The 22,862-nt window shown below is 42.8% G+C and overlaps 2 protein-coding genes and 1 non-coding gene across 4 annotated transcripts; all 3 read right to left on the reverse strand.

Moving 5' to 3' along the window:
• Positions 1-5,141: 5,141 nt before the first annotated feature.
• TRNAM-CAU (transfer RNA methionine (anticodon CAU)) lies at positions 5,142-5,214 on the reverse strand. The gene has a single exon. It is a non-coding gene; the product is annotated as a tRNA-Met (tRNA).
• A 4,284-nt stretch (positions 5,215-9,498) lies between these two features.
• On the reverse strand, positions 9,499-13,727 carry mthl1 (adhesion G-protein coupled receptor methuselah-like 1). The gene is made up of 4 exons (XM_013326521.1): positions 12,345-13,727; positions 12,141-12,219; positions 10,375-10,698; positions 9,499-9,913 (listed from the first exon to the last, which is right to left on the reverse strand). Exons 1-4 carry the CDS (start codon positions 13,348-13,350, stop codon positions 9,499-9,501), a joined length of 1,824 nt encoding a protein of 607 aa, XP_013181975.1. The 5' UTR covers positions 13,351-13,727.
• A 1,620-nt stretch (positions 13,728-15,347) lies between these two features.
• Tpst (tyrosylprotein sulfotransferase) lies at positions 15,348-19,097 on the reverse strand. 2 transcript variants are annotated; one of them, XM_013326967.1, is made up of 5 exons: positions 18,797-19,097; positions 18,418-18,453; positions 16,699-17,257; positions 16,337-16,590; positions 15,348-15,696 (listed from the first exon to the last, which is right to left on the reverse strand). In XM_013326967.1, the coding sequence occupies exons 3-5, from the start codon at positions 17,236-17,238 to the stop codon at positions 15,501-15,503; spliced, it is 990 nt and encodes a 329-aa protein (XP_013182421.1). In that variant the 5' UTR covers positions 17,239-17,257; positions 18,418-18,453; positions 18,797-19,097; the 3' UTR covers positions 15,348-15,500. The 2 variants fall into 2 exon arrangements, with proteins under 2 accessions (XP_013182421.1, XP_013182420.1); XM_013326966.1 differs by lacking the exon at positions 18,418-18,453.
• Between the last annotated feature and the right edge of the window lie 3,765 nt (positions 19,098-22,862).

Here is a 22,862-nt window from a genome sequence, read left to right on the forward strand (position 1 = left end):
CGCACAAGCGACACAAAGTAAAATAAAAGTTGAAGTTGTCCTCACCCGCGGACATTTAATTGGGCCGAGGTGAACGTTGACGATACACATCAAAGTAAGCGATACGTGTGACTGCGGCAGAATCCGAAATATCTTATCCATGAAACGAACATTCCGTGACAATGTGATGGAGGACTGTCTATACATACACGACGACCTCTAAAACGGTCGCATTATAAATAGACAAAGTTTTAAATAACACTATAGATGTGACACACTGCCCCGTAGAGAGGCGCGCCGCCCCACCATTGTGCTCTACACATGTTTATACTTGAAACATTAGTACAATGGTGATTGTTGGACCTACGCCTAGGCCCTGGACTCTGCGCGCAGTCCACCTGACCTTGCACAATTACTAAAAGGGCTTAAATTTATATCTGAACACGTTAGAAGAAAAGTTAATACTTATTTAAAGTTATAGTTGGTTAGAGGGCGGACGTACATATACGAAAGGAGCGGAGTGAAACATCTGATGCAACAAGGAGCCAAGGATGTCATAGCCTCGGACAGGTCTGCCGCTAGCTAGACTACCTTCGCAGCTATGAATAAAATGCGAATGCAAAAGCAAATTTTCTAATGGATAACGTCTTTATTTTTATTTCATTATCTACACTAGTATTATAAAGGGGAAAGATTTGACCGTTACCTTGTTTGCATTGAATAGGCTCCGAAAGTACTAGACCTATATGAACATTTCTTTGGTTTTCCTTACTAGTTTGTCTTTAATCCAGCGCGCATGAAGTCGCGGCAATTATTATAATACATCCTAACATATAAAGATTACCTCATTACTGCGCTATCACTTTCCAATCTTATTGATAACAATTATAATGATTGATGCTCCGTACTCCTCTGAAGCTGCTGTACCCCCCCCCCCCGCAACCTAGCAGCGATAACTTGTTTCACTAATTGAGGCGCGTTAATGACGTATTAAGATCGCATTTAGACATTCACCGCGAGATATAAATATGTACCGAAGTCGTCGACCGCGCCCTCCCCCGCCCCGCCCCGCCCCGCTCCGCTCTGCCCCGCACCGCGCGAGGTATTTCGGTGCGTGAGCGTGACCCACATCGGGCGCGGAAGTGGCGCTCATCTTGCCTTCAGAACGTCGTTCAATGAGTCTCACGCGCCGCTCTCTGACCACTGGCCACTCGCGCACTGGCTGCTTGCTGGGTCTAGCCACAGGCCACTGGCCTTCAGAGGATAAGGACCATTGACCACCAACAGCACTAACTCTTAATAAAGACAACTATATTTTCTACTGTTGCGGTCATACACGAGACAGCGTGTGTGAGACATGAATAATTGTATTATTCTTTATGTTATAATGAAGACGAAACGTCTTGGCAACGGACCACCATAATCACAACGCATCGTATGGTGCGATCACCTTCTCTCTTCCTCTCGTAAACAACTGACACTGCTATGTCGTCCCGGTCGCAAGCTACAACGTAACTCCGCTACAATACAAACAAAAATGCAAGTCATCAATGAGAGCTCGCAATGTGTCGCAGTTTCGCCACTTCGCCGCGCATCCAGCCGCTAGCTGCCAGCCGCCACACTTATGATGTGATTTATCGTGCGAGCGAGTGTGCGGCGCTTGATCTTACTTGTCGGCGGAGGGGCGCGGGCGGGGGGAAAGGAGCGAGTTGTTTTATATTTGCTGGGAGGGCTGCAAAATCCTTGCGACCTAAATCGCGTTCGAGCTCCTTGCTGCCGCACCACTCCAAACTCTGACCTACTAACGCCTCTCAGGTGTCGTAACAGCTCTCACTAAAACCTATTAATAACAGTTCCTACTTTGTACTTAAATAAAGTAGTAACGTGTACAACTACACTATGAATACATAACACTGCGCATTCTTGATTCTAGTTTACACACACACGACTTGTGATCATTTGTGTGTCGTAGGATAAAGCTTGTTAAAGGAAAAAACAGCGATTAGAGATTAAAATTAGAGTTTTGAAAACCACTGAATATAAATTCATAATCGATAGATATCGAAGAGGGGCCGGCCACGTGACACTTTTATAAAATGCCACATGACGCAAATGCGACGAAAGCAAACGTCCAGGACAATGCACAATCCATGCGGGCGTAATGCGGCCTTAGCAGTTTAACTGCTTATTGCCCAGATATCTTATCAAGGTACAAAGACCTTAGAGGGAGAAGCGGACAAGGGGCTAGTGGCTGTCTGCCATCCCTCAGTACGTGTGTGCTACCTGACCAGTTACTTCTTTAAGCTATTTGTTTTTCACAAAATCACAAAGCAAAATTAAACAATATACCTAAGAATAAAATAATATTTATAATATAAATATTATAAAAGTTGGAAATGAACGTGCAGCTATCGGACTGTTGTGACTGACACACGCGGACGTGTAGAAAGTAGTGAAGTACTACTTTATACCTGCGATATATAATGTTTTTACTTGCAATTACTTTTGTCATTTTATCGGCGATTTCTCGACCCATATCAATGAATCGTGTCTAATTAATACCTACGCTACGTTACTTTCGCTCTTTGCATAAACAAGCTGCCGAACAAATCTATCATTGATCGGCTCGGCTCTCTTATATTTTAGATATTTTTTCCTTCCTGTGCAGTCATTAAGCTGCGAAATATATATTGACTGCCGCATCTTGTGGGCAAACAGTTAAATAAACGAGGTAAAGGTTTCTGGCGCTCATTCAAGTGTCAAAGGAATCTTATTTATTTGCGCATTGTAAATGTTTTGCCGAAAACAATAAACTCGCGGCTGACGAGTGGCCAACTCCTTTGTAGCACATGGACCTCTGCACAAGGTCCGCAATATCGGCGCGCGCCTTACACGTCAGCCCTTCACGGCCGCCCGGCACCGCCCGCTGCCCCCGCCCCCTGCCCGCTACCCCCGCCGCCTTCATGCTACTGCCAAGCACGCCGCGCCGTATACATGGTAACCATATTTATCATCAGTTTTACTCTAATGTTCACAAATATTTTAATTTATATCAAGCTGATGCTATTTAAAACTGCGTTAAACGCATCCACAACTACTTAACAAGAATAAGTGGTGCATGGGAAGCAAAGTGGACTAAGTGTCCGGAAGAATGTCCTATAACAGCCGCAGCGCAGCGAGGGTGTGATAGCGTGCGGCTTGCAGTGTGTAGTATGTGTGCAGTGCAGTATAGGTAGTGTAGGTGTAGTGTTCACGCAACACCGGCCCGCGCCGGACAAACAACAAACAAAGTTATCGTCCGGCTGAGCGGCAGACAATGGCTGATAAACGTCCACCAAATATTGACTTGCCCACCGCGGTGGCCCCGCGCACCGCGCACCGCGCTCCCCGCACCACCGCCCCGCGCCATTAGTCAACTAAGCAAGACTTATTATTATAATTTCTACAAAACAGTATCAACAAAATTTAACATTTCAGTTTTATCTGAAATATCGTTAGATATGTACAACATGTAACTAACTCATCATGAATAAATACCTAAATGTGTACACATTACTTATTATTACTATATTTTATCACTTAGAAACAACTCATTAGCTGCTGTTTGTTGATGCTATCCTCCTATTTGAACCACTCGTGAACAGTCCAACTTATACTTTTAAAATACTTGACCATATTTTTAATAACATTACTCTGGTAGCATTCACATCAAGTTAGTTGCTCGATATCTTATGATTCTTTTAAAGCAGGTGCAGCGTTGCTCAGCAACAACACAACAAGCAATCTTGTCTTAGAGCAAGATTCACAATATCAATAATGTGCAATTCTCCGTATCTGCACGTATGTTGTTATAGGGCAAAAGTAAAAGGAATATTCTCGGCATGCGACTAGCGGGTATTTTGCGTGAAACATTCAAACGTTGAAAGCAAAGGTAAACACCAAATAAATATAAGTGCAAATACCTGACATTTATGCTTAACTTCGCCAAATAGAAAGCGTGACTTAAACGTACTGGAGCAACAAATTGTTCCTTTGTCTATACGCAGAGGAAAAACTACTCATTTTTATGTGTGAAAAAAAATTCGAGAAAATTGAGTCTCCGAAGTTTTAACTGTTGTTTGTGAATGAATAGAAAAGAACAGTATATTTTTATTTGTATGATGCTTTGATAATGTAAAATTATTTTAGTTATTGTGTCAAAAGACGGCGCTGTTACACTTATAACATTTGATTCGTCGATTGCATAAAGCAAGCAAGCGAGCATCATGACAGAAATGTCTTACGGGTCCAACCTTGGGGGTTGGATAAAGTGTATTTTCTCCCAAACAATTCCATAACGAACTTCAAATATGTATGGAAGTGAGAATAACTTTCGATAAGTGATGTGGTTATCGCGCGTCAGTTCCATACATTTTTGAAGTTCGCTATGGGATTGCTTGGAAGCGTATGCCTAACCCCGCTGATTCTTCGTGCGCGTCTCACTCTACTCTATGCTAAACTACTTAATATATTTCAATGACCGGTTGTCACATTAATATAATATAATATTATGAATACGAACTGTGAGTATACTGTGCTCCTCCCTGATGCTTTCGCTGACTGGCGACGTGCGGCGTGCGGTAGGGGAGGGGGCGAAGGCAAAGAGAAAGCGGTGGCGCAGAGTACAACACGCATCCCAACTTCAAGCTGTAGACTGTACCAGACAAATTGAACATTCTGCCATTTGTATGGAAAACATTTTGCAATATACCTGTCATCAGGAAGCGACCTAAGAAATTAAACTGCATTTTATATCGAATTTTTAACGAAATACGATTCAGATAAACTAAAGTGTTTAGTAACTTATTATACTAAAATTTCTTATTTTGGAATGAAAGAGTTTCACAGAAATAGAATATAGCTATAGAGTTAAACAATGTTGATGTCGTCGTTGATTTGATCTTAATAATTGTGAATATATCTGAATTTTGGAAATAAACAATTTTCGTTCAATTAGACGCTGCCGAAGTCGTGGGTTCAAATAGTAGAAGTATTTGTTAAAAATAAATGGCATTTTACTATTGACATTTTTATTATTGCAGTAAGAACTACTTCAAAATGTAAAAAAATCTGGTAAATAAACAAACTATAACATGCCACACTATAAAATGGTACAAAAGTAATGCCCCGGGTGAGGATCGAACTCACGACCTTAAGATTATGAGACTTACGCGCTGCCTACTGCGCCACCGAGGCTCTGAAGTGCGTACCGAAGTTGTAGTTCTAATTATGCTGGAAACCGTCATTTAAGTTATATATGAGTGTATGCATGTATGCGTACACGTTGGCAAAGCGCGTACACCTCGCCGCCAGCTCACATTATAAACTACGGAGTGAGCAACGTGCTAGTCTGTCAGTGTCTTTATTTCAGATTTATTGCACACTGCGTTTACTGTAACTACAATTGCGTTAAAAAACTGGTATTCAATGTAACTTATGATGATCAAGGTTTGTATATGCGAGATGGAGCGATGCAACACCGCGCTCTCGCAGTATACTGCGTGCACTAGAGGACGTGTACCGTTGTAAGAGCGAGGCTTGTTGCGCTCAGCTAGCGGTGCAGGCACGGAGCTCACTCGCCCCGCGCCCCCATGCTCTCGAGCCTCGATCATTCCATTCCCACATTACTTGCTCATGAGATATGCCAGGTATTAATCTTTATCGCAAGACTAATAGCTCTTACCTATTTGTATATCTTTACATATCTAGATTCTTGTATTTTTAAATATAAAAATGTTTACATTTGCACGCTCCGGATGACGTCACGCAGCGAGATGCGAAATGCTAGAATCGAGACCGTCGTCGGCGCGGATCAGCCTCCTCGCTGTCGGCTCTTGTCACTTCCAAATAAAAACGGCAGATCTCATACCGTGAGATGCGTTACTTTTTTTACAGTAAAAGATGGTAAAACAGCAACCGGCATCGCCGCAAACAAAATTGGACAAAATAGCAAAGTAACCGTTGCCAACAACGATTATAGCAAATTGCCGGTCTCTGTGCAAATATGTAAAGGTGTGTAACGTGTGTAAACGTGTACACTTTTGTCCTTAGTCGTATGTAAATTAAAAATACAATTACCAGAAATTAAATTACAAATGTAGGGTAGGTATGTAGTTAAAATAAGCGAAAACAAGTGTATTTTTGATGCGGCGACTTCCGGAGCTAAACGTAGCGCCGCCGCCGCCGCCGCCGCCGACGCCGCCGCTCGCCATTCGCGCACTCGGCTCTCTGTCTGTGTGTAAGTGTGTATGTGTGTGGTGTGTACTTCTGTACGTGTTTGACAAATAGACCGTCGGTTATTAATGTTACCATGTCTACGTTCATTTTAAAAAAAAATCTGATATTTTACATGTTTCTTGAATCTCACGCATCTCATAAATTGCGAAGATATTTCTCATTTTTGTTTCAGTAGTTGTGTCGACTTAATGAACTAATGTATTGAGTACGACGCTATCTGTGAGCTGCAAACGACCCAAGGAGGCCGAATGCTGAATAATAGATAGATTGGGATTGGGAGGACGAATACCAGTGCCTAACCCGCGCAGGGTAGGACAAGGACAGGGAGAAATTGCAACGTCCGTCCGTTCGTATGAAACTCGTGCGCGAAAGCTGCAATGACATTTAGGCACCTACTCTCCGTCCTCACACGCCAGTCTGCTACGTCCCAGCCATCTTCTATAGTTATATTACAAACAACAACAACTATATTTGCTTGTTTTTGTGAATAGACTCTGATATCACTGAACTCATTTGAAAAAAAAATCACTTTTTATTAGTACATTTTAAATTCCACGCGGACGAAGTGGCGGGCTACTGCTATGTTTTATAAAACAGTACTATCAAGAGTAGTTTATATAGAATACGTGCGTTTAATGAATGCCTCGTGTAATGAGGATGCAAAGACAATCGCACAATCTCCGAGCGCTAATAAGGAAGTCGCGTCATGATTTTGTCAACTGCAAGAGGGCGCGGGCGGACGACTCGAACCGGTCCGCTCACCAGCAGCCGCAGAGCCAGCCAGAGTCGCGGCGGCCATCATGTTCTCCTTGCTTCTTCCTGCACCACACATTAATAATAAAGTTATGTCAATTAAAATCAGCGGTCTCATATAAATTACATCTACGATAGTTCAAATACGTACATAATAACGTTGTGCGTGTGTCAAGGAGAGGGTGTGATAAAGTATTTAAATGTCGATTTGACAATTCATTGTGAAAATATGCTATTGTGCAATGGAAGACAATAGCAGTGATCGATGTTACGAGCAAACGTAATTCATTCAAATACGCACGAGCACATAGACTGGAAGATTGCGATGTTTGTAAACTAGCGCCCGATGCGGCGGCGAGGCGGCGAGGCGGCCCTACGACTTACAATACAAAATCAGTTTTATAATATAGTGCACACACTTGTACTTGTATTAAGAGCTTTTCGCAACACTTTCCTCCATCCACCCACAAGCGCGGCCGCAAATGTTTACCACTTTTTATTTAACCCTGACCCTACCCTGCCTGCCTTCTAATACATATAAATATATAAAAGATAAATACTTATTTACAAATATATTTGATTTAAACTGTTCCTTTCATTATCTATTGTTTTATAAATAATATTTTCAATGTTTATTTAATACTGAAATTATAAAAAAAGTGTTATGTTTCCCAAATATGTGTTGTTTACATATCTATGTATAATATATATTTAAAGTTTCATTAAATAAATAAACTTTGTGGTTAATTACCGAGATTCAGTCGGCAGAGAAGACCAGCATTGTTATTATTTTTGCATAGAAGCACTAGCTAGAGTAAAAATAGACGAAAACGCTCATTGTAACTTCTATGTGAATAAAAGCTATATATGTCTGGCGCCACTGCAGCGCTACCGACGGTAATTCCGGGCCCGCCTTGTCCGTCAGCCGCCGCCACGGCCGCCACCGCCGCCACCGCCGCGCCGGGAGAACTAGGATTACTTACTTTGCTACTTAATAAATTCTGACATGTTTTTCTTTTTACGACTCCTGTCACATCGGAAAAAGACAAAGACGCGAGTACTTCCACGAAAGCAAAGGCTGACGCCGCCTCCGACACTGCCTGTTACCGACATCTTCGTTTACATGATGTAATAATACAAGGCGAGGGTGTCATATTATGAACAAAATTCAAGGTAACGTTACGCAGAAGGTGTAAACAGACACCGCTAAGAGACGGGTGGCGGGCTGCGCAACGGATTTCCCCGCGCGCTCTCCGCCGCAGCGCCGCCTCGCGCCCCACCATCTCGTTACTGTTACAAGCACCATTTTTATAAAACTGGTTCAAGAGCGCCATTACTTTCGTTAAAGTTCGGTAAACTGCCGCGGCCAGGTCGAGCGAGCCAGCTGGCGGCCGCTGCATGCCGTGCGTGTTGATTCTTCTCGCACAATATCTCGTACTCACGTAATATTCATTGGAATGTTTATCAAGCAATGAACCACAACGACTCCTGTCCTGTATAATCCCCAGTCAACAATGTCGACGCGACGTTAGCTTTTTAACATCATTTAATATTTGTACATTTTTGTTTTATTTCAATTGTTTTCTTAAAAATGTTTGTCAAAACGTTATTTTAGCTTAAACAATTGTCCAACTTTTGCCGCATCCTGATACATATTAGACATTAAGAGAAATCGTGATTATTGAAATACAAACAATGCACGCTTCGAAATGCAATCTTGTAATATAAATAAGAAAGACTTTATAGCGGTAGCAATTTTGGTGATAAATATTTAAGGGTAAAACATACTATTTGATAACCACGTTGACCTCCATAATATCATCCATAGGCGGCCAAAGCATTAACACGTCATATACATATACAGTGTTTGTCTATATTACCAAGGAAATCCCATCATTCGAATACTCTAGCGAATACTCTACTCCTACTCTAAATAATAATAACCACATAACTTGTCGGCCTTTTACCTTAGCTAATTGATAACTTTTAGTTGTAGCCGAGTTCTTCTTTTTACCAATACCCATACCCATACCCATATATAAACCATCAGGAAATGTAATTTACGATGGAAACTGTGTTTTTAATACCATTTCCTAACTCATGTTACTGTTTCGTTCAAAATGAGTATTACAGTGATGCGGCTGCGGGGCGGAGTGCGACGACAATGAAACTATGCTCCTTTCTCTTTCTTTTTTTATTAATACTTCATAAAAATGTACTCATACATTCAATCGTTAATAACTTATCACTTACAGACTCGTATATATAAATATTGTAACCTGCACGCGTCACGTCACACGCAACTGCGCGGCGGACACACGGCGAGCTCGCGGCGGACACGCGGCGGTCACTTGTCACTGCTTGTCGTTATACTAACAGCCAATAGAACGGGCGAGACGTTCAAGTCGTTCAAGTTCACTTCATTATACTATTTAACACATATACAAATACGTATGGAAAGACCGAGACCGAGCGGACGCCCGGCGCGGGTCAGCACACCGTCTCCATGGGAAGGCGCGCGGGGGGCGCGGCGGGCGCTGCGGGTGCACCGGGCGCGGTGGGCGCGGTGGGCACGGTGGGCGCGGCGGGCGGCTGCGGCGCGGGCGCGGCCGTGGTGTGCGTGAGCGACTCCCCGCAGGAGGGCAGGTGCGAGGAGGAGTGCGCGGCGTGACGCGCGTGCCGGCCACGCCGCGCGCATAGCGCCGCCGCCGCGCGCTTGGCGGCCGCCCACGCGTGCGGCTGGCAGCCCGCCACCAGGAAGATGAACAGGCCCTGCAGCGCGTTGAGCAGGTCGGTGGCGTACCAGAGGTAGGCCGGCCCGCCCGCCGCCCACGACACCACGTCCGCCACCCACGTCACGCCCATCACCACCACCAGCTTGGCGCACACGCGGCCCAGCGCCGCCCTGCGATACACAACGACCACATGGACTTGCATTTCCTAACCGAACTCTTAGTTTATTCGTGGACCGTGTTTAAGCGCTCCCACTCATGTTTCCCCTGTAACATCGCTTTGCGCACATCAATTTACCACAATATTTTTCGACTAGCTGTCACCCACGACTCCGTTCGCGCGAAATTGAAAAAAAAAATAATTAGTAACCTATGTGTTCTCCCAGACTATGTTCTACATCCATACCAAATTTAATCGGGATCTACTGGGCGTTTTGGAGAAACCTTCAAACAAACATCCAATCATCTAAACATACGCATTTATTATATAATATTAGTAAAACAAACGACAAAAAAAGTAAAAACACCGTGCAAAGTATCGAACTCTGAAATATAATAATATTATAAAGATGGTTGCGGCGTCACGTCGCGCGCTCTTTGTTATCTAGATGACACGGCTCACTGTGCTTAGTACCTCTCGGATGTGGACTTGACTTCGTCGCGGCGCCAGAGGCCGCAGGTGAGTTGGCGCGTGGTGGAGACGAAGAGTGCGAGGTTGACGAGCAGCAGTACGCCCACCGGGCCGAAGAAGTAGACGAGCACCTCGGCGTCGCCGTAAAACCAGCAGCGTCGCACGGCGAAGCGCGGGCGCAGGTAGCCCGCCGCGGCCGCCGCCGGCAGCCGGTCCAGCAATGCACCCGCGCCCGCCAGCGCCAGCGGCGCGCCCCACGCGTACACCTGGTACACGCGTAGCCGGCACGCCTCCTGCCCGCGCTCCAGCGACGTCGGCCGGAAGTCCCTGCGCACACGCACCCAGCTCTACACACGCCACTCCAACCATCGCCCACCAGAATCGTGAAAACCGGATTTTAACCCTTTTAGTGGCTTAGCTATATCTACGTCCATTGTATACAATATTTGGATTGGTAATAAGCAAATGTTAGGATGGATGGATGTTAGATGGTATCTCCAGAAGCTGCATAGATCTCGCTCAAATGTATGATTGATTTAGAACATAGTCTGGAAGAACACATAGGCTACTAATTTAGTTTTTCTTAATTGCGCGTAGACAGAGTCAGTCACAGAGTCGACAGCTATTTATCTATAAAATAAAGTCATTGTTCGTGGCCTCTATTTTGCTTTTATTAAACTAGCTATTTCCCGCCACTCACACTCCGTGCGGAATTAAGAATAACTAGATTAGTAGCCTAGGACAGTGTTCTTCTAGACTATGTTCTAAATGTATGATAAATTTGAGCGAGATATATGCAGTAGTCCTGGAGATACCTTCTAACAAACATCCATCCATACTATTCGGATTTATAATATTTGTAAGTAGTTTATTTAAATCGGTTATTTTAAAAACTTCCTAAGTCACATTTTTTCCAATATGCTTTTTTGCAGAAAATGTTTTTTTTAAATGGAGATGCGTATTCTGGGTAAAAAACCACGTAAGAATAACAACTTCTATTTCACTCCCATCAACCAAAAACTATGATTTGAAAGTGCCCATCAAGACAGCATTTTGGTAATGCCATTTTATAACAATATTTATCTGGCCAAATGCAAATGTTGAAGATAATCCAGAAGATAATGATGGAGAATATGACTATGTATACAATACAATAAATTTAAACACAACAAAAAAGTACATGATACATGTTAATCCTTATTGTGGCAACATTTCTTTTTTGAAGAAAACCAACAAACAAAGTAAAAAAAAACTAAGTCAAAAATTGTTTTATAGTGCTGGTATATTTTTATAAAGTTGTATGTATTATATTATATACTATACAAAATGAACAAAAGGGTTAATAAGACTATTTTAAAGTGTAAGCATTAAATATATCATCACTACGGTTGTTTGTTTTGGCTAAATTATATACCACTAACCCTATTTCTCGCTAAAACAACCAAACTCAACAACTGTCTTTCGGGCTGTTTTCATCATTTCTACTGAACTGTATGCACGCACTGGGCCAGCATGGTTGTCTATGGCCTAGTCACCCCTAATTTCGGATAGGCTCCGCGCCTCTCGCTGGGCACGTACATTGAGCTGATGATGAGCTGTACCTAATGGCTAGTCCTTTCATACGGCTGGTAAAATTACAAACTGACATTTACAATTTGTTGTTGTGAAATACTATTAACGTACCTATTCTTAAACCTTTAAAACTTCTTGTGTTTATTGTCATTCCATTTTATTTGTGGAAGTCTTTAATAAAATGGATACTCACTCACCTGAAAGTCCACCAGATGTTAAAGCACATTGTGTTGAGCCAGAAGAACGCCGAAAGGAATAGGAAGTGCATACACACGGCTGCAGCGCCCGCAACAAATCCGCGCCCACGCCGCGTCGCACCACATGCACAGAGCAAACACGTCACTTAGCACGGCGGCCCACACGCGGACGGAGGGCAGGGCACAGGGTGCAGCGAGACTCACCCAGCGCGCGGCACACCCCAGGCGGCACACGATCCCCGGCCAGCTGCGTCGCGGCCAGCAGCACGTCGCCCAGCATCAGCGCCGCAACGTAGTGCGTCTGGCAGCGCCAGTGCAGCGCGTGGTGCGCCGCCGGCAGCGCAAAGCTTGCCGCTAGCGTGGCCGCGAGGAACGCCGCACCCACGGCTAGCCCCGCGCCGTACAACGCGTGATGCGCCGGCCCGCCACCCACCGCGCGAGCCGCCGCCTCGCAAGCCAGCACGCGCGAGCCCACCGCACCTCGCACCGATTCCGCGCACCACGCGCCGCCCGCCAAACGCGCCCAGCCGCCCGCCGCCCGCAGCCGCAGCGCGCCGCCCGCCTCCAGTCGCGCGCCACCCAGAGCACCCGCCACCGCGTACCGTGAGCCCTCCGCGCACGCCGGCCAGCCAAAGCCCACGTCACTACCGTTGGCGAGCGCGCGAAGCTCGTCCAGCACGGCCGTCGGTGCCTCATCTGCGGTGCCCGACTCTTCCGCGCAGTGGGCACCGTCGAAACCCTGGCCTTCGGCGCAGCACTTGGTCGGTCCGTGCGGTACGTCTTCCTCGCAAACGAGCGCGCCGCCCTCGTCCGCGCAATAGCGCGCCGGCGGCAGGGCGTGGGTGGTGCCGCGCAGCAGCAGCGAGCCATTGTTGGCAAGCAGGGCGTAAGGCGCGGCGTGTTCTGGAAGCACGCGCAGCGCGGCACAGCTCGGGAGCGCTGCATCCAGCGGCCGCCAATGCTGCGGTAGGCGGCCACGCTCCAGGAACGTGTTGCGAGCGGGCGCGTACACCAGCGGGGCCCAAGCAGGCGTGCCGGGTGCTGGTGGCGCGCAGGCGGCGGCGGCGCGCGCGGGCTCGAGCGCGGCGGCCCGCAGCGCATCAGGCGAGAGGCTCTGGCCGGCGGGACAGCAGCGCGGCACATCGAGAGGCGCGAGCTTGGCGCCGGCCGCCGCGCTCGCCGCGCCTAGCACCAGCAGCGCTCGGAGCATGACGATAGGACACTCTCACCGCATAGTACCGTAGAACGTTACACTTTCTTTTTTTAAAAGCACGACACTTCCTTCGATCAATTTTGTACGCTCGTGCTAATTATTTTATTACTTGTTAGAATCGGATCCAACTTTATTGTTGTCGTAAGTCAGGAGAAGAACGGATCGGTATGTAAACATTTCCTCCGCGAAGATCGAAGAGCACGTGGGAGCGAGGGCCGATAACGAACGATACGTCCTTTCCCCGCGGGCGGCGGCGATGCACTGCTGTACGCTGTCGGCTGTGCTGCCTAGTGTTCACCGAGTGTTGGGGCCCGCGCCGCCGCCGGCCGCTGCGGTGCGGTGCACGCATGTAAGTGCAGGCGCCCGCCAAAACCTCTTTCGTTTGCAAAAATTGAGAATGTATTTGTATTTTGACTTTTGATTGTTACTTCCTGGAATGGTCTCTGCTCATGTTCGTTTCATATATATTTTTAGTCGCTCACAAAGGAATTTTTATTATAGTTATGAAAATTCGTAAAAAAATAGTATATCATAATATGGGGTGAATACAGGTTACGAAGTGTATAGACACAAAACTATAAATAGTTTATATTTTGAATGATTTTTCGTTAGTAAATCCTACTTACTATTATACAAATATTTTAATACACAGACCACAAAAATCATCATATATCCACAGAAATCACAAAAGGATTTCTTAATATAATTTAATGCGAAAGTTTACATGGATGGATAGATGGATGTTTGTTAAAAGACATCTCCGGAACGAGTCTTGATGTTTGGCACAGATGTAAAATATAGTTGGAAGAACAGACAGGCTACTCAATTATTCAAACTTTCGTGAGTAATTATAATAAACTTATATAAAAACTGCTAAACACTCACGTATATTCATCCGTGAGCGACGGGCCGCGTACGCAAAATAATACCAATCCCACTCACCCTGATGAAGGGCCCCCGATGGCCGATGCCGCCACCGGATGAATATACGTGAGTGTTTAGCCGTTTTTATATAAGTTTAGACAGGCTACTCATTGAGTTTTTTTTCAACTCCACAAGGACGAACTCTCTGACGACAGCTAGCATTATGTCTAACGAATAAAACAAGTTTTCTTTCATTTTCCAATTGTTACAGCTCGAATTTCGGTGACGCTAGATAGCTTAAATTTTTAAATTTCTACTTAACAGACTTAACATGCCAAGTATTAATTATCTAGCTTTTATCAACAAGAAACGACTACGCCAGCAATCTGTACGAGGTAAATAAAATTGGAAGGTCGCTAGCTACAAGTTTTTACAAAATCCGACAGCTTTTATGTGACTCCCAAGCCACGATGGCAGTACAGTGTTGGTGAAGCGATGACCTACAAGAACAGAGTCGTAAACGGTCGCCGCCAGTCGCCGCGCTAAAAGTCAAAGTGCCGGTGTTTTGCCACGGGCCAAGTCGCGCAGTTCAGCGCCATCTGTTCGCCGCACGCTGTCACCGCATTCACCTAAAATCTGAGCTTGTAACGCATGCGCTAGATGGCGATGTTTGTTATCAAAGAATTTGAAGGATCGATGAGTACATTTGTTATGACTAGATGTCGGCCGCGACTTCGTCTGCGCGTTATAAAAAAAAAATAGCCTATGGGTTCTTCCCGGCTATTTTCTACATCTATGCTAATCAAATTTCAGCTAGATCTCTACAGCCGTTCTGGTGATACCTTCAAACAAACATCCATTCAAACATTCTCATTTGTATTGTACTAGTTGTCGCCCGCGTCTCCGTCCGACTAGTAGCCGAACGAGAAGTAGAAGAACGAAAAGCTTTCGAAGAAATCACCCAAAGAGTAAAATAAGTAGTCTAGTGCCTATCCATTATATAAAAACTTTTTTGACATTGGACATGGGGGCGCTAGCGAGCTGATTCAGACACAGGGCGCAGGGATTTTACAGTGTGTAGATCCTTTATTTGCATATGTTTAAACTTCGTTAAAAATGAAAAACTTTGAAACATAAAATAGAATTTAATTAAGGGACCGCAGGGCGCGCTCCTGCCACAAGGGCGATATCGTCTATTTACAAATATATACAATTCATTTAATCGCATAACACAAAAATATAATAAAGTAGTCCCATAGTCATCTGGTAGGCGAAGGAGGGCGTCAGGCGGAGGAGGGCGCGGCGGGCTCGCGCGTGCCGTAGTGCGGCGGGTTGGCCCAGGGGTCGTAGCCCAGCACGGACAGCATGGGCGCCAGCTCGGCCATGTCGGCGCGCACGTCCGCCGGCAGCTGGCCCACCCACTTGTCCAGCGCGTCCAGGTTCACCGGCCGCACCACCTGGTCCGAGGAGCGCTCCACACTGCACACGACACACCTCCTTACCATCTTCCTCACCACCGCCTTCGCCAACATTACACACAACAAGAGCGAACACAGCTTTCACTGCCGAAGCACTGCTACAAGAACATTTTGTCATTGCTTCCGTTCTCTTTTAAATAACTGGTAAGGTGCTTCGACAGTGGAAGCCACCGTTTATACTCGAATAAAGGAAGGAGTGATTCGATCGATCGATACATGACTTGGAGTTGAGTGCGGTGTGAGATGGGTGAGGGTGCGTGGGGGGGGGGGCAGCCACTCTAACTATTGTGGCGACTGTAAAGAAGGCGGACTTGCTTATTGTTATCTAGTCACTGTTTCTTATAACTTTGGAACCGTTATCAGATGAGGGGGTTTTAATATAATGATGTCCATGTGATGTGTTTGTGTACGTGCACGCGCACTGTACGGGCAGTGCATTTACTTCAGTAAAAGCAGTATTTCTTTTACATATACTATACAAAGTTAATGAGTGTTATTGTTTTGTTGTACATAAGCATGTCCGATATGGTGATGTTAGCAGTATTGGTTAATGTATAATAGTTAAAATTACATTAAGTAAATGTATGTGTTAATGGAATGAGAGTGTGACTTGGGGAATAGTTGGAGGTGGTCAGCCATACTTGGAGAGCGCGACGCCGTTGGGCTGGTTGATGTAGCGCTCGTGGTGCAGCACGGCCTCGTCCCATGGCAGGTCCAGGAAGGCCAGCACGCGGCGCATGGTGGCCGCCGGCGCCAGCACCAGCGCCTCGTACCGCACCAGCAGGCACCGTGCCGGGCCCAGCGACCGGCACTGCTGGTACATTAGCTCCACCGCGTGGTTCCACTTGCTCAGGCACTGCCGATAGCTCGACAGGTCGAACCCCGTGATGGTCACCTGCCACACCACCTCGCGTCACCTCGCATCACCTCGCATCAAGCCACCCAAATAACAACCGAACTATTTACGAATGTAACTAATATAGTTTATAAATAGGACCAGTACCTTGCGAGTTATGATCGAGTGAACGGTGGCTCGGCCATCGCGGACCATGAAGAGAAATTTAGCATTGGGGAACAACTCGAGCACATAGGTGCCCATCTTGAGCACGAGCGGGTCCTTGTTGCAGAGGCGCGGCGCGGGGTCGCCGTGCCGCACGATCACCTCCAGGCAGAAGGCAGCTATCGCATTGTCCAGCACCGCCTTGGACACGCCCGCCTGCTCCAACCGCACGCTCTCCTTTTGCGACCGCATCCAGTGCTGCCGCATCTGCAGGATGCGCGGCACCACGCGCGTCTCCTGCCCGCACCGTACCTCCGGGTGCGCGTCCAGCATCGCGCGCATCAGCGTCGTGCCCGACCGCGGCACGCCCCCGATGAAGATCAGCGGCAGCTCGCGGCCCGCCACCGCCCCGGCGCCCACCGCGCCCCGCCCCTCGCCCGTGCCCACGCCCACGCTACGCCGAGTCGCCCACGCCCATACGAGCAGCGCGCCCACCGCCAGCAGCGCCGCCGCGCGCCACCGCGCGCCCGCTCCGCGCCACATACCTCACGCACTCCCACCCCTGAAAGCAATTCAGGACCATGTGCTGTTCTTCTTCTTTATTTCATCATCTTACACGTCAGAATATTCCCCAATAGGAGCAGAGTACGATCAAAGGGAAGTAAAATATTTCACCTTTTTCCAAAAGAATAATTTGAAATCTTTGCCAGTGTAGATTTAAATTTCTTTTCTATGCCTTTAATATTTCTGGCTAGGCTAGATTCCTAGGCTGGGAATAAAATGGTTTAACTTAAATACTTATTATCTAAATTTACTTAGCATCAACACAACAAGGCATCAAAGGTGATAAAAACTTTTACATTTATATTAATGTTTTACAAAGTAACCAATGAATTTTGTTTATAACAAAATCTATTTTAAAGATTTTGTTTTCCGAATATTGCGCTTAACTAAGAGACTATAGGCTAGTACTAATAAAGTGTAAACAAAACTATAAGCAAATAACTTGTTGGTGTGGTGCTGTTCCACATAAATATGTACATAGTTGATTAGAACACAACACATGCCTCGTTAATTGTATCTCATCAACTTCCCAAAATATTATAGTGTATTTACAGAAATTAAAAGATTATTATGAACATTAAAGGCCACTAAGATCTAAGCAGAGCAACTTTAAACAAAGGTAAGTCAAGTGAATAAAGGGAACTAAAATCATATATATTTGATGCAGTTTTCACTAATATGTTATGTAGGCTTCATTTATCATTTAGCCTTTGTTTTCTCACAATCAATGAATAAAACAATTAATGTCAATAAAAAGCAAGAGTTTCAAATATAATGTATTCCAGTATAAGGTGAGCTTTATATCAAAATGGACTTCAGCTTAGCTCGCAGAATGTCAATGTGACACAAGACACATGCACAGCGACACAGCTGAGCACATACAATTTACCATTTTTATTATATGTATAGATAGATAAAGCAAAACAAAAGAAGGCAGCCCAAAAAATGAAACCTTAACTTGAGATTAGTGAAAAAGAAACAAATCTCTGTTCCAATAAAAGGAAATACAAATGTGTGTTACATTAAAATGATTGTACCCAAACTAGTCCATACTTGACAATATTAAATAAACCTAACTATATACATTGATGAAATTCTATACAATATTAATGGAATACAAAAACAAAATATATATATATATATGCACTGAAAACTTACGAGAAACTTATTTGTAGCTGTTATATTAAAATGTTCCTGCAACAATTGTTTGACCTAGTCAATGTGCAAAATGTTGTGCTAACAAATATCAAGGTATACAATTCTACATATACCTAATCTCTTGACAACATGTGGCAAGTGTCATTTAAACACTCCACACCCCTAGTGTTTCATTTAATTTAAAATTATTGCACTAATTCATGCCTAGATAAAGTACAACTGCTCACACAAATAAAATTTAAATTTTTACAACGTAAATGGGTAAAATTTTGATGCTTGAAGTCTCACCAAACACATTTTGTATAATTTTACAATTTCAAACTTTGCAACCAGTTATAAAAGTTTAAGTAAAATTGTTTTGGTGCCGGGCGTCACTTACCTACATTAAAACACGCTACGGGTGTCTTCCTTCTTCTACTGCCAACACATCTTGTTGGTTTACACAAATATTAGTGTAAAGTTTATAGTCTTGGGTAACTTGTTTAAACAATGTCAAAATGAAAACAAATCTGCAAATTTCATTTATGGTAAATGTTATCAATTGTTTGCAATTCAATGGTATATAGCCTCTAAATTAGAATTAGAAATATTATTTAACGGTTGCAAAATTGCAAATATGAAATTATGAATCATGAAATGAAATGAATTCACCCGTCAGCCCGTCAACGTCAGGGGCTGTCTGCTGTCAGCCGTCAAAAATCATCTAAAGTTTTTTTTTTTACTTTTTTTAAATTTATGACCTGGTAACATAGACCTTTAGGTCATATCTTTTTTGGTCAAAAGTAAATCAATTACCAAATCCAAAGAGTGTGTAGTTAGCATATTTTTATATACTCTTTGATATACTCTAAATGTAAATAGCCAACCAAATAAGATATGACCTAAAGGTCTATGTTACCAGGTCATAAAATTAAAAAAAAAGGAAAGAGCTTAAGAATTTGTACCTATAATCAAAGAGTACATAAAATAATACCCAGTTACATTTTACATACTCTTTGTCGTTGTTCTTTGCTTCAAACTAGGGATGGAGATTCCTTCTAAAAAGATCGATTTTCTATATCGATTCGATTCGTAAAGATTTTTTACGATTCGAATCGTAAAAATAAATCCATTTTATGAAAAACAAGAACGATACCATTATAAACAATGTCTGGGATCTCTTATTCGTATAATCAGGAATTTTCAGCTAATTATCAAAATATCAGATCAATTATAAAAGAAGGCGTTTATTTTCTAAATGTATTTGTTTAATGTATAAAAAGTTAAGAAAATAGATCATATTGCTTATAGTTCCCCATGCTTTATACCTAAGCTTTTTAAAAACAACAATCTGTCAAGTCTACTGGGATCCAAGTGGTTGCCGTCAACTGAAAAAAAGGCGCTCACAAGGAACAGATGATCCTACGATACTCATATACATCACGGCTATTGAGTGAACATGATGATAAAATAGAGTTTTTTTTTGTTCATACTTTAGGTGCACAATTGCTTGTGATAAAGTGTTTAAATTCTTCATTTAAGCCTTGACTTTCTAGTGAAAGTGTATTAAAATCGAATGTCGATTTTCAAGCGTAAAATATCGATACACTGAATTGATTCAGTACAACACATCGATTTAATAATCGAATTATTTGGTCCGATGCATCGATTCTTCGATTAATCGATTTGAGATCGTCATCCCTATCTCAAACTTCAAATTTCAACTTTATCGCGAAAATGATGCTCGTATAGGTCGTTTTGCCGATTTTTGTTCAAAATATAATAAAACTTAAGTCAATCACTATGCAACTAGTTTTATTTTAGAAGTAAAATAACAAAATGTCCTGGTGTTACTTTCGGAAATGCAGATTACTTGAAAGAACTTTATGACTAAACTTGTACATAGTATCGGTAATCAATATGGCCGACAGTATGTATTTGTCAGAAGGAATTGTGGCGGTATTTATAGCAGCGTTTCGAAATCATATATTATATCATAATTTAAATCCTCCCCCATGTGCCGAAGTAATTTAAGTGTATGAAGTTATATTTTTGTTCAACTTAATAGAAAACATTAAGGATGTTCCTTTTGATATACACCAAAACAAACATCTTAGCATCCAAGTGTAGTGTAGTGCAGTACAGTACAGTGAATTTTGTTTAATTGAATTGTGTTTTGTATAGTTTTTTAACAACATAAAGCTTAACTATTTGCCCGCGATGTCACATCATGAGTTGTGGCGATGATACCTACTCGAATCGTGCAACCGGCGCTGCTCTTCCACTCATGGTATGTGCTAAGTACTCGCGCCAATGTTTCAATACGCGTAGATCTAATGTGAACTAACCTTATATGGGGCAAAATAATAGTTGAATCTTGCATGTTACACAACTATAAAAATATAAATAAACAGTACATTATTTTTGTATTACAATTAAATGTACACCAACAACTAGTTAAAATGTGTGTCTGAATTGACAGAGTTCCACCATATGTTAGCCAAAGATAAATTCGCTATGAAAAAATCATTAATATACACGTTTTGCAATTAAAATCCCTCCCCAGTGGCCTTGACGCTTCCCGGAGCACTTATTTCATGTCACCATGTCACCCCAGTGGCCTTTATGATCTGGGTTGTTGGTCATCTCAAATACTTTTTATTCATAAAAAAACATTTTTAAACAAACAAAAAGTACTAAAAAGTAACAAAATATCACATAAACACCATGGAAAGAAAGAAATTTCTGTTCTTTCTCTTCTATATTTTACAATTACTGTTATTTCTGAGTTGGTGTCAGCAGAGGTAAATTAGTGTAATTTAACTGAAATGTCTTAGAAATATTTATATGTAAGTTAGTACCTACTTTGAGAAGTGATAGTTTGGAGTATCAAATTAATTTTGTATTAGGATTAATGGATGGTTGTCATAGAACAGGTTATGAATGATGAATGGTTCCACAAACTAAGAACTATAGAGTAATAATCGGTCTTGTAATAAAATTAATTGATCAAATGTGTGCTCATCACATCAAACTTTTTTATTTATTACAGTTATTTGGCTATTATAAATAAATACATTTCTTTTTTGTGTATCAGCACCACAATTTTTTTGTTTCTTTTTCTGTTCTGTTTCTTGTTTATGGCTCTCCCTCATCGGATTGGGCCAATGTCAAGTGTTTATGGTTCTGTTTAAACTTGTTAGAGACTGGCAACAATACTCTGCTTGTAGAGAAGTCTTGTGAATATACAAGTGAACCAAAGAATAAAAACGAATAATACCTGAAACTGTTGATTTACCCAAAAGGACAGACACAAACATTTAAATATTGTTAGTAGGTTATAAGACGTACAACTTAGAGTCTAATATTATTAGTGTTAATATAGTCAAATAAAATATTAATAAACGAAGTATTTACAAAAGTTAAGAGAGTCTTAAAGTTAGTGGGACGAGGGATGGAATTGGGAAGTATATCCAATAATGATGATGTCCTTTTAGGACAAGTAAAAAAAATATGATCCACCGTTCCTTCCTCTAGACCGCATTCACATAGGGAGCTGTCTTTCACACGAATTTTAGCCAGAAAAACAGGAGTGCATGCGTGGCCTAAACGTAGTCGACAGATCGTTGACGTGGTTTGCTTATTTCCACCAGAGTACTTAAAAAACCATGGTTTGACTGGTATATGGCTCTGAATGTCTGCATAATATTTGCCCTTACTATTTGAGGAAATGGACCACATAGATTCCCAGCTCGTTAAGAGATCTTCCTTAGCTAAGGATAACAGATCGTAAAGGTATAATTTGTGATGACTCATTGTCCCATAAGATGTTGCTTGTTTCTTTTTCCACAATGTTCTATTTATGTAGTTATGAAGGATAAAGTAGGTATTGAAAGAAACAATTTTATTTATGTAATATAGTAATACATATACAATAATTATTTACAACATTTTCAATTGCAAGCTGTATGAGAAGAATCATGGAAAATCTAAAAAAGTCTTAATCAACATTATTCAACCCATATTTAGTGAATTGTCACAAAGGAATTGGAACAATTTTGTTAAATCTTTCTTGGTTGTGTTTATTATTGTCAGGAGAAGGTTAATTATATCTTTATATATATATAATTCTTCTGTGAGTGTGTATGTCACTGAACTTCTCTCAAACGACTGGACCGATTTTGATGAAATTTTTTGTGTGTGTTCAAGGGGATCTGGGAATGGTTTAGATTCACAATTTTGTCCGCTGGACAATGTTTTTTTAGTTAATTTTTAATTAATTAGTAGTTGTTGATTTTGGAATGTTTTACATTGGATCCAACAGACGGCGCTACCATTGCAGTGTCAAATTTTAAATAATATTCAAATTGAAAAGTGTAGAGAGGACAACGTCTGTCGGGTCCGCTAGTATATGTATATATATAATCATAGTTAAGGCAAGAAAATGTTTATCGGGTAAGCTAGTT

Source organism: Papilio xuthus, unplaced genomic scaffold (assembly GCF_000836235.2).
Source record: "Papilio xuthus unplaced genomic scaffold, Pxut_1.1 DF828780.1, whole genome shotgun sequence".
NCBI classification, from domain to species: domain Eukaryota; kingdom Metazoa; phylum Arthropoda; class Insecta; order Lepidoptera; family Papilionidae; genus Papilio; species Papilio xuthus.

Coding starts and splice junctions, on each gene's coding strand:
- Tpst (XM_013326966.1), bottom strand. CDS start 17,238: ATGTGGCGCGGAGCGGGCGCGCGGTGGCGCGCGGCGGCGCTGCTGGCG. Junction 16,591..16,698: donor ACTCGATCATAACTCGCAAG/GTACTGGTCCTA, acceptor GTGGTGTGGCAG/GTGACCATCACGGGGTTCGA. Junction 15,697..16,336: donor AACGGCGTCGCGCTCTCCAA/GTATGGCTGACC, acceptor TGTCGTGTGCAG/TGTGGAGCGCTCCTCGGACC.
- mthl1 (XM_013326521.1), bottom strand. CDS start 13,350: ATGCTCCGAGCGCTGCTGGTGCTAGGCGCGGCGAGCGCGGCGGCCGGC. Junction 10,699..12,140: donor AACATCTGGTGGACTTTCAG/GTGAGTGAGTAT, acceptor GCGTGTGCGCAG/GGACTTCCGGCCGACGTCGC. Junction 9,914..10,374: donor GTCAAGTCCACATCCGAGAG/GTACTAAGCACA, acceptor TGTGTATCGCAG/GGCGGCGCTGGGCCGCGTGT.